At 44.6% G+C, this 13545-nt stretch overlaps 2 protein-coding genes across 3 annotated transcripts; one reads left to right on the top strand and one right to left on the bottom strand.

The window, feature by feature from the left end:
• The first annotated feature begins 517 nt into the window (after positions 1–517).
• Positions 518–10452, top strand: sart3 (spliceosome associated factor 3, U4/U6 recycling protein). Its single transcript, XM_056592605.1, is given in 21 exon segments — positions 518–731; positions 1538–1664; positions 1784–1888; positions 2343–2527; positions 2706–2811; positions 3167–3291; positions 4027–4182; positions 4401–4448; positions 4450–4540; positions 4972–5079; positions 5221–5298; positions 5410–5468; positions 5672–5781; positions 6034–6146; positions 6289–6365; positions 6589–6760; positions 6989–7443; positions 7445–7468; positions 7752–7904; positions 8079–8266; positions 8984–10452. Coding segments are annotated over 21 exon segments (2841 nt in total). The 5' UTR covers positions 518–545; the 3' UTR covers positions 9159–10452.
• Positions 9636–12960, bottom strand: LOC130384427 (protein adenylyltransferase FICD-like). 2 transcript variants are annotated; one of them, XM_056592607.1, is made up of 3 exons: positions 12364–12876; positions 10904–12019; positions 9636–10842 (listed from the first exon to the last, which is right to left on the bottom strand). In XM_056592607.1, the coding sequence occupies exons 1-2, from the start codon at positions 12629–12631 to the stop codon at positions 10938–10940; spliced, it is 1350 nt and encodes a 449-aa protein (XP_056448582.1). In that variant the 5' UTR covers positions 12632–12876; the 3' UTR covers positions 9636–10842; positions 10904–10937. The 2 variants fall into 2 exon arrangements, with proteins under 2 accessions (XP_056448582.1, XP_056448581.1); XM_056592606.1 differs by adding an exon at positions 12884–12960 and having other exon boundaries at positions 9638–12019; positions 12364–12683.
• Positions 12961–13545: the final 585 nt, after the last annotated feature.

Genomic DNA, 13545 nt, shown 5'->3' on the forward strand with positions numbered 1-13545 from the left:
GCATGTTCTCTCCCTATAACGTCACTTCCAAGAACCAAATGCAAGTATAAATTGTGTGTTTGAATGTGTTTATTTTTCTAGTCCATGCAGCGAAAATAAAAATGCTTGCGGCCAAATAAGAAATAAGAAAATATGATATTCGTACACCCCTCCATCCATACTTTGTATCCATGGCGTGCAGGTAAATCAGTACAATTACGTCCTCTACTGGTTGTGTTTAAAACAACCGAAGGACGAAAAACTCGCGGGGAAGAACTCTGCCTCCAGGTCCATGCTACAGGCGCTCGAGCCACAGAGACCCCCCCATGAAATAATCTCTGCATAGCTAACATATACAGTTTGAATTGTTGTAATTTGTAACTGTTATCCTAATACAAGTCCAAAATAAAACAAAAGTACTTTAAGCAGCTACTTCTCACGGGACCACCGTGTCGCCATTGAACGGCCTCTCGCGATACTAATGTAATGTTGATTTGGTTCCGGGCACCTACTCTCGCGATTTACCCGATGACAAATTTGTTACTAGGCAGACGGTTGTTTCCAACATGGCAGCGTCAAGCAACGCGAAGGGAACGCAGTTGGAAGATATGGAAGAAGATGCAGGAATTAAAGAAGAGATGGATTCAGATGAGGAGGAAGGTATGAAGGTCGAAAGTTCAGAAGATGATGAAGACGATTTATCGGAAGATGATAAAGAAAACGAGGCCGAAATTCAGCGTTTGGAGGAGCAGGTAATATAAACCAGTGTGTTAGTGTGAAGACGCAGCTTTATTAGCTAACCAGAATGAATGAGTGATCAACAAAAACCCAACGTTTATGCATAGGGAGGACATTTCGTTGATTTTACGCATGTTGTGTTTCTTTCATTGTACTGCCTTGTCTGGCATTAAGTTGCTGTACATAATTTAGGGCACGTTAATAGTTAGCTTTTTAGCTACTATTATTGCTAATGTTAATTGCTTTAGTAGTGGCTGAGGTTTCATAAACACATACACAGACACTTTGTTTTGCGCTGGGTATATTGAAACGCCCTATATAATGCAATACAACTTTGTTATATTATAATTATTCCTAAAGTTATATGCTAAACTAAATAATTGGAAGAAAACAATAGCAGGCGCAGAATATATAAAAAATATCAATCAATCTTTTGTCAGGGCTGTTTTTCGTGCGCAATACAACAAGGAATTTAACAGCAAACATTGGAATCACGTCACAATTCAGTCACTTCAACGCAAAGGGTTCCTTAAGGGATACGTAGCAGGAACAGGAATATAACTGTTTTGAAGCACACATTAGAATCACCTATTATTATAGAGGTAGGTTTTTAATCGAAGGAAATTGAATACCACATTCATTATCACAAGACAACTTTAACAAAAACGGTACGTTTGAGATAATGTTTCAGCCTAATGTAGGAATGGATCTTTGCCATCATAAAGTGTATGCTTTGGTATTTCTTCTTCTGCAGCACTTTCAATTAAACAAAGACTTGATCCCTTAGTTACTTCCTCATACTTTGTGTTTTTTCCCTCAGCTATCAATTAATGTGTTTGACTACAACTGCCATTTGGACCTCATCAAACTGTTGAGGCAAGAGGGAGAGCTGAGCCGTCTTCGCAGAGCTAGACAGAAGATGAGCGAACTTTTCCCACTCACAGAAGGTAATGTTGTTTGACTCATATTTTAAGATGCAAAATATATGTTGGGGGTTGTTATTCCATAAATGACTAAGTTGACTTGTTCAGTTTTAAAGTAATAACAAAATCCACTAATGCTGCAGAGATCTGGCTTGAGTGGCTTAAAGATGAGATTCGCCTGACAGAGGAGGAGAGTAACCGAGAGAAAATCTATGAACTCTTCGAAAAGGCTGTGAAAGACTACATCTGTGAGTACATTAAGATGACATTGCTGCCTTTGATTTGATGTGTTGGTGCATGACATTGGGGGTTGTTGCTATTTTGGGAATGTATATTCTGTGAGATGGTAGATTACTAGAATTGTGACGTAACTTTAGGAATGAAGATGAAATTCTGTAGGACAGATGTGTAACAATCTGGCCTTTATCACAGCTGCTAAATGTTGATTCAATATAAAAGGGGCACATTTTTATATTCATTTAATTGAATTTGTATAGCCCTTAATCTCAGTAGAAGAGCATTTTGTGAAGTACAAAAGGCTTAACAAGCCATATATTTATGACAATTTTTAAAGACACAAACGAAGACCCTTTTACTGTGTTGCCCTCATTTCACCAGTTATATAGCGACATTTATCAATAAACAAACCCCACAGTTACAACACACACTTAACTTTTTAAATTGTTGTTTTTTCACACATAGGTCCAGATATCTGGCTTGAATATGCCCAATACTCTATTGGTGGCATGGGTTCACCTGCTGGCCTGGAGAAGGTCCGATCCATTTTTGAGCGCGCCCTGACGGCAGTGGGTCTCCATATGACCAAGGGGTCGACCGTGTGGGATGCCTACAGGGAGTTTGAGAATGTGATGCTGTCCAGTGTACAGGTTTGTCTATCTTCACCTCGGACACGATGAAAACAATTCTTTGTATCGTTTTGTACTCATGCCTTTCACACCAACTTCAATGTGAAATGAATTAACGAAATGGCTCCGAAACTAGGTGGCTGGATTGAAAGTGGGTGGCACTTCTTTTTTATACACAACCTTCTCTACTCTCCTCCAGCCTCCTGCAGGCAGCGTTCCCACGCCAGAGGAGCAGGGGAAGCACAACACCCAACTAGAGCGAATACACACACTCTTCCGTCGCCAGCTGGCCATCCCTTTTATGGGTAAGAGAGCACACTTCTGCTTTTTGTTAGACGGTGCTCTGTTTCACGGGCCAAAACACTCCATGGATCATGTAGGGAAACCCAAGTAGAATAACGCAACAATGCATCAAAATGTTCAATATGGCGGAAGAACAAGGGGTTATGGAAAGTGTCGATAAGGCCTGACCAATGTCTTGGCCTGTTTGCCCTGTCTATAGAGGTAGAATACAAGACATGGCTGGGTTTTTCCTGGTCCAAAGAACCCTTCAATTTTTAAATTATAAAATTGAAATTAAATTATAGAACACCGAATGTTACTGATATGAGGTTAAATTATGTTGGTTGATGGCTGCATCGTCTCCATGCGTTCGGATAGACCTGGAGGCTACGTACGGCGAGTACGAGGAGTGGTCAGATCGTGGTGTTCCTGAAACGCTCACCTGTCAGTACAAAAAGGCCCTTCAGCAGCTGGCCAAGAGCAGGCCATTCGAGGAGACTCTGGTAAGCTCTTTCTTTCTATTTTTTTTTTCTTACACTTATACATTATTCTTATGAGCTAATTTTGCCAACAGCACATGGCGATTCTATTGACCATAATTCATCATATTTATTAGGGATCGACCGATATGGATTTTTAGGGCCGATACGATACAGATTTTCTTGAGCCAATCTTTGGAGCCGATACTACCCTGGAAATCCAGAGTTCTCGCAAGAGCACAATTTGAATTTGCTCAGCGAGTCACTCTAGGAACGAGCAATATACTTGTGTATATTCTGGGCCTCCCCTGGCCCAGAACATTAACCAATTACTCGATGTATCAGTTATAGGCCGGCCAAACGCGTTGCCGTTTTACCGACCGGATACGGCAAGAGTCTTATCTATTGGTTAGCTCCACTGATCTGGATACCTAACCCCTTGTATTCTTCTGATTGGTTGTAGTGTTATCCAATATGTGTTATCCAGTGATATTTTCAAATGCATGCTTGGTTGGGCCATTTTCATTACTCGTTGCCAGACCCTACAGCTTTCTAGATGTGGGTCTGGATTTCCAGGCTAAGCCTGCCAAAATTTACATCATAAAAATTACACAATGATGATAACAAATGTTACAATGTCTCAATTTAAAAAAAATGAAAATTTATTGAACTATCTGTAAATCATGCGGAAGAACAAAAAAAAAGAAGAAGAAGAAATCGGCAAAGTGTGTGTGTGTGTGTGTGTGTGTGTGTGTGTAGCTTGTAGCGGAGCCTCCCAAGATCGCTGAGTACCAGGCCTACATAGAGTATGAGCTGAAGGAAGGGGATCCAGCGCGCATCCAGATCATCTTTGAGCGGGCACTGGCAGAGAACTGCCTGGTGCCAGACATGTGGGCAAAATATAACAACTACCTGGTGAGTGTCCTTCCCATCTCGCCCACTGGATCAGTGTGCTGATAGCGATAGCAGGGTGTGCTCCCATTGAATAGTTGATGCTAGGCATTCATGGGTTCAACTACTTCTCTTAATGTCCGATCCGATTAACATAATAAATTGTTAACTGTTTAAAATGAGTTTAGGACGGGATGGACTGACCGATATATAACACGATGAATTCCTCATGTGTTCAACAGGACCGCCAGCTGAAGATCAAAGACTTGGTTTTACCGGCTCACGAGCGTTGCGGTCAGGAACTGCCCGTGGACCATGGGACTGTGGAAATGCTACCTGCTAGCCCTAGAGAGACATGGAGCCGAGCATGACATTGTCAAAGGTTAGCGCTACCTGCTAGCCCTAGAGAGACATGGAGCAGAGCATCACATCATTACAGGTTAGCGCTAGATGCTAGCTAGCCCTAGAGAGACATGGAACAGAGTATCACATCATCACAGGTTAGCGCTAGAGAGACATGGAGCAGAGTATCACAGGTTAGCGTTATATGGTATCTGGACCTAGAGAGGCATGGAGTAGAGCATCACATCAGAGGTTTAGGGCTGTGATCTTCAGAGGCATAGCATCACAATAGGTCTGGTAAGGGATAGCTTTTGGCTTGCTAGCTCGAATTGAACCTCTGGTCGGCATTACTCATCAATCTGACATCATGATGCTAATGGGCCCCTGTGATGCAGTACAACTCGGTGTATTGAGTTGACGCAGTGTTATACGTATGAACTATCTACTTGTGTTCTCCAAACTCTGTTGTAGATGTTTTTGAAAAGGCACTAGAGGCGGGCTTCATTCAAGCCACAGATTATGTTGAAATCTGGCAAGTCTACCTTGACTACCTGAGGAGGCGCGTCGACTTCTCCAAAGGTGAGAACTGCTGCTGTAATACGGTAAAAAATGCCTATATATCTCTCATCTCGTTTTTGATTTGCACTGTTCTTTTGCTGCTGTAAATCCTATGTTTCCCCTTCAGGGATTGCAAAATTCTAATCTTTACGTCTTCATCAGAATCCAGCAAGGAGTTGGAAGAGCTGCGGGCAGCCTTCTCTCGAGCATTGGACTACCTGAAACAGGATGTGGAAGAAAGTAGGTGGCACATGTGGCCTTCAGTGTTTTATTGACTATCGTATCGGTGCTTGCATTTGATCATGTGAGTTTTTAAGTGGTTGTGTTATGTGGTTATTTTTGCTTTTCTAGGGTTCAGTGAAAGTGGAGATCCTTCCTGTACTATAATGCAGATCTGGGCCAAGATAGAGGTACTGATGTTGCATTAAAAACAATTAATGCAAACGCACAGAATTAAAGGAACGCACAGAAAAATAACGTAGCATTTTTTTTTTTTCTTTGTAGTGAATTTATTGGCTATATAAATGTAGTATTGGGTTGAATCATTTTCATACAGTTGTTATGTAAACTTGCATATCCCTTGGTTTATCATGTGTTGTTCTCTCTGTACCAGGCACACCACTGCAAGAACATACAGAAGGCCCGGGAACTGTGGGACAGCATCATGACCAAGGGGAACGCCAAATTTGCAAATATGTGGCTAGAGTATTACAACCTTGAAAGGTCAGTTGAGTTATTCCCTGGTCAATATACAGGTTCTCTGCATGAACGGAGCCGTGATAACATTATTTCTATGAACAACCTTACTGTACCGACAGTGATTATTATTGTTGTTTCTTTTTCTGATGTCAAATGTACTTTGCTTTTGATAAAAGCTTCTGATAAATGTAAATGTAACTGTAAATATACAGTTGTTAATACAAACACTGCAACCTATAAAGGGCGTGTGGCTAACGTTGTTGTGCTGTCGTCTAGGGCGTACGGAGACGCACACCACTGCAGGAAGGCGCTCCACCGAGCCGTCCAGTGCAGCTCGGACTATCCGGAGCACGTGTGTGAAGTCCTGCTGACGTTTGAGAGAGTGGAGGGTAAGTGGCACAAGGAGAACAACGCGACGACGTGACCGCCTGACGGGTCGGTCTGGGTCGCCCTCATCGTGTGTGTGTGTTTCGGGGGGGGGGGAGCGCGTCCCGAGCTGACTTGTTGTGCGGCGCATGTGTCCGGCCGCAGGTTCCCTGGAGGACTGGGATGCGGCGGTGCAGAAGACGGACACGCGGCTCGGCAGGCTGAAGGAGCAGCAGGCCAAGGTGGGTGCTCCCCTAACACCCGCTCAGCAACAAACTGGTTCAGGGCAACGGGGAGGCCAACGTTATATTTAGTTGTGTACGCCCCGTGTCACATGACATGGTCTTAGTGAGTCCGAAAGCACTATTTCGGTATCCAGGGTCTTTGTTTCAGTGGTCCTGTCAACCTTGAGGTGGAGAGTCAATACTTGTCCTCTTGCTGCCCCCCCCCCCCCCCCCCCGCCAGGTGGCAGAAAAGGAGGCCAACCAGGCGGTGCAGAAGGAGGGGAAGGTGGAGCAGCAGCGGAAGGCTAAAGCGGACAAGAAGTCCCAGAAGAAGGGCCCGCCTGGAGGGAAGGCCGGAGGAGACAAGAGGAAAGCAGCGCCCGCAGACCACCAGGCCTGGGATGAGGACGCAGGTGTGTGTGCGTGTGTGTTGTCTTTTTTCGGATCATCCTAAATGGGAATACCAAAAATGTTCTGTAGAATTAGAACGGCTCACAATATATTTAAAGAAGCACTCGGATGCAGGGATGAGAAGAAAAGGTTAAAATGTTTATTATCTGGACTTTGAACCACACCGCCTTGATTTCTTTTGGCCATCCGAAGAGACGTGACATTCACCGTTTTCTTCTTGCTTCTACCAGAACGCGCACCTAAGAGGCACAAAGGAGCCGGGGATGAGGGCGCAGAGGAGGACATGGAGATGGAAATGGGTCTGTTTGGCCGCAGGACGCCGGCCGCCCGCACCAAGGGCCCCCCGGGCGCTAAGAAACCCCAGCAGCAGGCCTCGACTCCAGCCTCCGCCTCCGCCACCTCCACCAAGGCCAAACCGGACGAAAAGCCGGAGCTCCGCAACGACAACAACAGCGTGTTCATCAGCAACCTGGCGTACACGCTTGCTGAGCCCGAGCAGAAGCTCAAGGCGCTGTTTGAGTGCTGCGGGCCGGTGGACCAGGTGCGGCCCGTCTTCAGCAAGGCCGGCGTCTTCAAGGGCTACGGCTACATCCAGTTTGAGTCCAAGGCCTCCGTCCCCGCGGCCCTGAAGCTAGACCGGCAGGAGGTGGAAGGCAGGCCCATGTTCGTGTCCCCGTGTGTCGACAAAAAACACCAACCCCGACTTCAAGGTAAATGGTGCAGGTGGTTCAGAGATTGGCCTTGGGTTTGTTTTCCTGAAGTGTATTAGTTAGTGGGAGAGAAAAAGGGTTGCTTAGGCTTGCACTGTTGGTCAGCGGTAATCCCGTATGCCGTCGTTATTTATTTTGTTTATTGCAGACTGTGTTGCTATGTTAAAATTGGGTACCGGAAAAAAGTTGTTTTGATATTGTATTCATAGTAGAATTGCTCTTTCTCCATCAATACTCATCCCTAGTGAGCCATTTGTATTTGTTTTGATGTCTCCCCCATCAGGTGTTCAAGTACAACTCGGCCATAGAGAAACACAAGGTGTTCATCTCGGGGCTGCCCTTCTCCTGCACCAAACCACAGCTGGAGGAGCTGTGTAAAAGCCATGGCACCGTGAAAGATGTGCGCCTGGTCACCTATCGCTCTGGGAAGCCCAAGGTGAGGAAACCCTTGGGTGGACGGCCCAAATGCCTCAACCACGTTTTCTGGTTACATTGTTCCAGTGACATAAACTAGCAATGCCGATAATCGGCTACAACTGGGTGAATACGTGTTGGCGTGAGAAAACGAGTTATGCAGAAATGTTCCTTAACTGTTTGTGGGGATCCGCAGGGCTTGGCGTACGTGGAGTTTGCGGACGAGGCGCAGGCTTCCCATGCGGTGCTGAAGTTGGATGGCACTGTGGTGGATGACAACCAGATCTCGGTCTCAATCAGTAACCCGCCGCGCAAGAACCTGAAAGACCAGGGCGGTTTCGGTGGCTCGATGTCGACCTCCATGCCTCGCCAGGTCTATGGATCGTAAGTCCTGTGGTGCTCTGCTCCCTTAAAGATTTCCAATGTGTTCAGTATTGTGGCTCATCCAAAACGAGTGCCAGTCACGAGACTACAAGATGGTCGTTTCTCTAGATAATTCGGCTCTATTTTTGGCACTATGATTATTAGGCTACCTGTGATGGGCTGCTGGCTCAATTACATCATCAGCTGCTACTGGCTGGATAGACAATGCAGTGTGTGTGCTTATTCTCCTAGTACCCCCGATTGTCAGATATGAAACCAATTGGCAAATCGACTCCGGGAAGAAATTGAACTGGCTCTCTTAAGATCGTCATAGATACTACCTGACCTAAAAACGGCCTTGGAAAAAGCTTGTGGCCATAGCCATGCCTAAACAAGTTATAAACCAATATGATTTATAATTTGTAAACCATAAATAAATTAATTGCAATCAGCTGATAAACTTGCATCAGCGACATAAGACTGTATATAATAAAGCAGTACTATATTAGAGATTAGGTAAGCATCACGGCTCCCCTGAGAGATCAATTGGTCAACCCTGTATAATTTGTATTTGTATTTATTTATTTATTTATTTATTTAAAGGACAGTGCACATTGATTAACATTTCTGTAAATGCGCCAGTGTTAGCCAGCAGGCTAATTTTCAACAGTAATCATGTGAGATCTGCAGAGCAGTAGAACTGAAGACAAACCTCTCTATTCTTCTGTGCGTGTGTAGGAGAGGGAGAGGACGTACCCAGGTGTCGCTGCTGCCGCGCTCCCTCCAGCGACCCAGCGGGGCTGTGGCCAAAGCGGAGAACGGGACCGCTCTGACAGACCAGGACCAAGAGTTCAAGAAACCGGCAAAGCCTTTGTCCAACTCTGACTTTGCTAAAATGCTTTTTAAAAAGTGAAATTCCTAAACCCACTCTGTATGGGAAGCCATCTTGTGTCTTGATAGTGATGGCAATTGGTTTTTTCTCTCTCAATTATGTTTTTTTTTAGGTTGCTGTGAAAATGTGTTGACTAACATAGTCATTGGTCTATCTTGGAACTTCTCTAGTGAAATGTGGATTTACTATTCACTATTGGATAAGAAATTGTATTTGATGCTTTTTTCCAAAAGGTGGTTTTGCGATACTCTTAATTCATAATAATTTACCGTGTATGTTTATATATTGTGTATTTTTGTTGTGCTATTGTGGAAGCGGATTTGACAAAACAGAGTATTTTCTTAAATATTCTTGTGAATGTTTCGATTTAAAAGGGTATATGCAAGAGTTTGAATTCAATTTTTATGTATTGTAATAGTTGTGTAAATATGGTGTATGTGCTCATAAATACACTCTAAAAAAAAGTAATCAAAGGAATCACCATTTCCTGTCGGATAAAATACATTGCTTTCTTATGTCCGGGACATGAGTCTAAAACCACAACTTTTGCTACATTTTGTTTTGTTAAGACTAAGTTGGGTTAGATATATTGTTCCCTTTCTAATACATGCCAACAAAGGGGTTTGGAGACCACAAGTTGTACAGCTGATAGGAAATAAAGAGGTTTCCTAAATCATCTGATCTTCCCTTTCCAATCTAAAAGTTTAATTTTCATATCTTGAAACTTTTTTATATATAAAAAAAATGTGAATCTTGACCTTTGGTTTACTGTATTACTATAATAAACTAGTTCAGGAGGAAAGTTAGTTATCCTCGCTATTGTGGTGTAAAGGTAATGCTAAATCTTTGCTAACTAGCTAACATTTTTGTAGCCTAGGTTCTTCGGATTAAGATTAGTGTTTACTTTGCAGATACCCTGCATTTCAAAAATAATCTATGCAGATTTTTGATGAAAGTCATGTTACAAATAAATTATTTTCATGTGTATGTGTGGGTGGAAATGCATGATTTGGAATGCAGTTTGGATTTCTTTTTTTATGCATACTGTTCAGTCATTCGATTTTGGAAGAAGATGGCTTAAAACCTATATGTGGATTCTATTACCTAAGTGACCTGATCGAGGATAAACTTAAGTCATCATTCAATTTATATCCAAAAGCATACAGATTGTCCTTAAAACAATCAATTGTGGCAGACTTTCTCCTTTTAATGTTCAGTAAGGTAACAATGATTTCTTTATGTGCTGCAAAAGTCATAATAATTCTTTGGACTGAATGTTCTAAAGTTGTTTTAATAAAGAACTGTATTTCAGCTTTCCCATAAAATCATTTCTAAAGGTTTGCCCTCTTTGATTGTAGATCAGTGCGTCCCCATCTACTCATTTACAATCACAGGTTACTCAAATATTTGACAAATAAATTAATAAATACATGATGGCATTTAACTGCAATGAGTCAGCAGTTTCTGCTTCAGGAGGTAAGTAGTAGACGTGATTCTAAAATCCTATTTTTTTTTTTTTTGAAAAACCTGCTCATCATTGCCAAACATCCAAAGACGAGAACGTTCATTTTTTTAGGCAAAAAAATGAAACACTTGAAAGTATGTCCTCATTGCTTTTCTGTGGGTTAATTGGGGCCTTGCATGTTCACCTTACACACAAACAGACAGGTCTCTGGTCCCTTAGTTGATGGGGAGCGTCTCTGGCCTCCTAGCTGTGGATGGCGATGTTCTCTGGCTTCCTCGTTGTCGATGGGAGTGTCTCTGGCCTCCTAGCTGTCGATGGGGATGTTCTCTGGCCTCCTAGTTGTGGATGGGGATGGTCTGTTGGCAGTCAGGACAGGCTTGTTCGTGGCCGGTCCCAGGCAGCCCCACGGGGTGCTCTGACGTGGCGATAAGCAGTGTGTCCAGGGTGATCTCCGTGCACTTGGCGATGAAGCGGATGAAGGGCCGCACGTCGCCCTCGTTGGCCGTGTCCAGGGCGTTGTAGTACTCCACCCGCTGCTCCTTGCGTATGGTGATGGGCGGGTAGCGCGCCTGCATGAGCACCACGTTCATCAGCAGGCGCGACGTGCGCCCGTTCCCGTCCACGAACGGATGCACGTAGACCAGCTTGTAGTGGGCCAGCGCCGCGTACTCCACGGGGTGGAGCTGCAGCGCCTCCTCCGAGTTGAGCCACTGCGCCAGCTCCTCCATGTGCCGCTGTAGGTCCTGGGGGTGCGGCGGGATGTGGTGACCCACAAACACCTGGCTGGTCCGTAGACGGCCGCCCTCCACCGGGTCGGCGTAGCCCAGCACGCGCCGGTGGATCTCCAGGATGTCCGTGACGGCGATGGCGCCGGCCCGCGACAGCAGCGTGGTGTTGATGTACTTCATGGCGGCGTCCACGCCGATGGCCTCGCTCTGCTCCAGCAGGCTCTTGCCGGGGACGGCGTAGCGCGTCTCGATGATGTGGCGGATCTCCGACAGCGTGAGGGTGTTGCCCTCGATGGCCACCGTGTGGTAGATGTGGTGGTAGTAGGTCTCCTCCATCACGCGCCGCAGGGCCGAGTTCCCTTTGGGGATGGACATGAGCCGGCGCACCTTGCTGTCGATGACGCTGAAGTGGCGCCGGTCGATCTCCTCCACCAGGGGGAGCGTGCGGTCCCGGCTGACCAGAGCCCTCTGGTTGCAGGGTGAGATGGCCAGGGCCTTGGTGTAGAAGTGGTCTGCCTGGACCACATCCTTCTCCTCCTCCAGGATGGTGCCCAGCTCCGTCAGTGCGTCCACGAAGTCTGGGTTCATGTTAAGCGCGTGGACCAGTAGTCTGTGGGCCTTGTCCCTCTTGCCCAGTTTCTTCATCTCCACAGCCTGCTGCAAAGCCGCCCGTGCTTCCTGCTCCGTCTCTGCAAACAAGACGGCGTTTTAGAGCAAACCTTAACACACCTTAACACCTTACACGCAATGATGTTGCACTATAACAAGTACACATTAGTGAAATACATTTTAAATGTTTAACTTTTGAGGAAAACTTTCTCCTTCCTACTTTGAGATAAGCATGTTTGATAGAAGATAAGATAGGCTGTACTTTATATAATACAGACGGGAAATTAATAATACTTCTATTATGACCTCAAACCAAGAACAAAAGTAGGTGTCTCAGTGCTGGAGATCAGCCAATAGTTATAAAGTAAAGAATAAGGCAAGTGGTATCATTTGAAATATTTTAAACGTCTGCATTTTCTTTTACCTTTGCTCGGCTTGGACCTATACGGAAGGAGGTCGAGGGCTGTGAACGGGACGGTGAGACTGGTCGACTGCACGGTGTGCCGTTGAGACCTTCCCCACACCTGACACCGTACGTGAGCAATGCCCTTTAATTTGGCACAGCACTCGTCCTCGACTCCAACCCGGGGAAGTACCAGTGCCATCAGAGCCCCGACGAGAACACAAAGAAGTGGACCCCATCCTCCTAGAAGCCGACCGCCGGTGTCTCGCCACACCGTTGTTGCAGTCATTGTCGACGTTCCCTTGCTCCATACTCAGATGACGGATGCCCCATCTATCCAACTAAAACCGGAGGAAGGCGTTAAAGTTCTACATTGACAGCTGTAACTGTCAAGATTTATAATCTTCGCCCGTGGGGGTCAACGCGTTATCAAGGAGCTTCGTAAAGATACATTAATAGAACACAACAAATCAGCGGTAATAAAACAACCACATGTCAGAATCTGTTCTGTAATACTACTGCCCAAAGATACGACACTCACCGCCGCTAATCAGATCCTTGTAAAACGTTACATTCACTTCCGCAATCAAAGGAGGGACTAGTAGAGATAGTCCATCGTCTTTGGCCAGAGCGGTTTTTTGAATCGTTGCTTATTGGCTAAGCATCTGGCAACAGCGTTGCAAAAATGTCGTCGTAGCCATATTTGATTGGATGCTGTGGACGAGTCACTTGGAAAAAATAACGTCACCTGCTTTATTCATAAAACGAGAAATATAAATAAGAAATAAAAATACATGATAATAATATAAATCTTAGCCGACTAATGTTATTAATATATCAGCAAACGAGGGACATCAACATAATTCAATATATGGTTGTAAATAAATGAATAAATAAGCTAAATAAAGTACCATAATTCACTAAAAACGATAGTCGGCGTGCTACAGCCTTTGTTCATGACTTCAGTAGGCTATGCAATTTGTGGGGTATGCCGTTAATTGAAATTCAGCCTTAAAACGAAGGAGGGCAGTATTACTCTTTCGTAAATTTATCATAGCAATCTGGCTTGGAGGTTTGTTTCAGAATGTTTTTGTAATAGTATTTCATACGATAACAAATGAGAAAGTAATTGTCTGAATATATAAATATATATTATAATATAGATGAAACTGTGGATGATGTTGTTCATTTGGATAGGCCTTA

Source organism: Gadus chalcogrammus, chromosome 6, assembly GCF_026213295.1.
Source record: "Gadus chalcogrammus isolate NIFS_2021 chromosome 6, NIFS_Gcha_1.0, whole genome shotgun sequence".
NCBI classification, from domain to species: domain Eukaryota; kingdom Metazoa; phylum Chordata; class Actinopteri; order Gadiformes; family Gadidae; genus Gadus; species Gadus chalcogrammus.

Coding starts and splice junctions, on each gene's coding strand:
- LOC130384427 (XM_056592607.1), bottom strand. CDS start 12,631: ATGACTGCAACAACGGTGTGGCGAGACACCGGCGGTCGGCTTCTAGGA. Junction 12,020..12,363: donor TAGGTCCAAGCCGAGCAAAG/GTAAAAGAAAAT, acceptor TCTTGTTTGCAG/AGACGGAGCAGGAAGCACGG.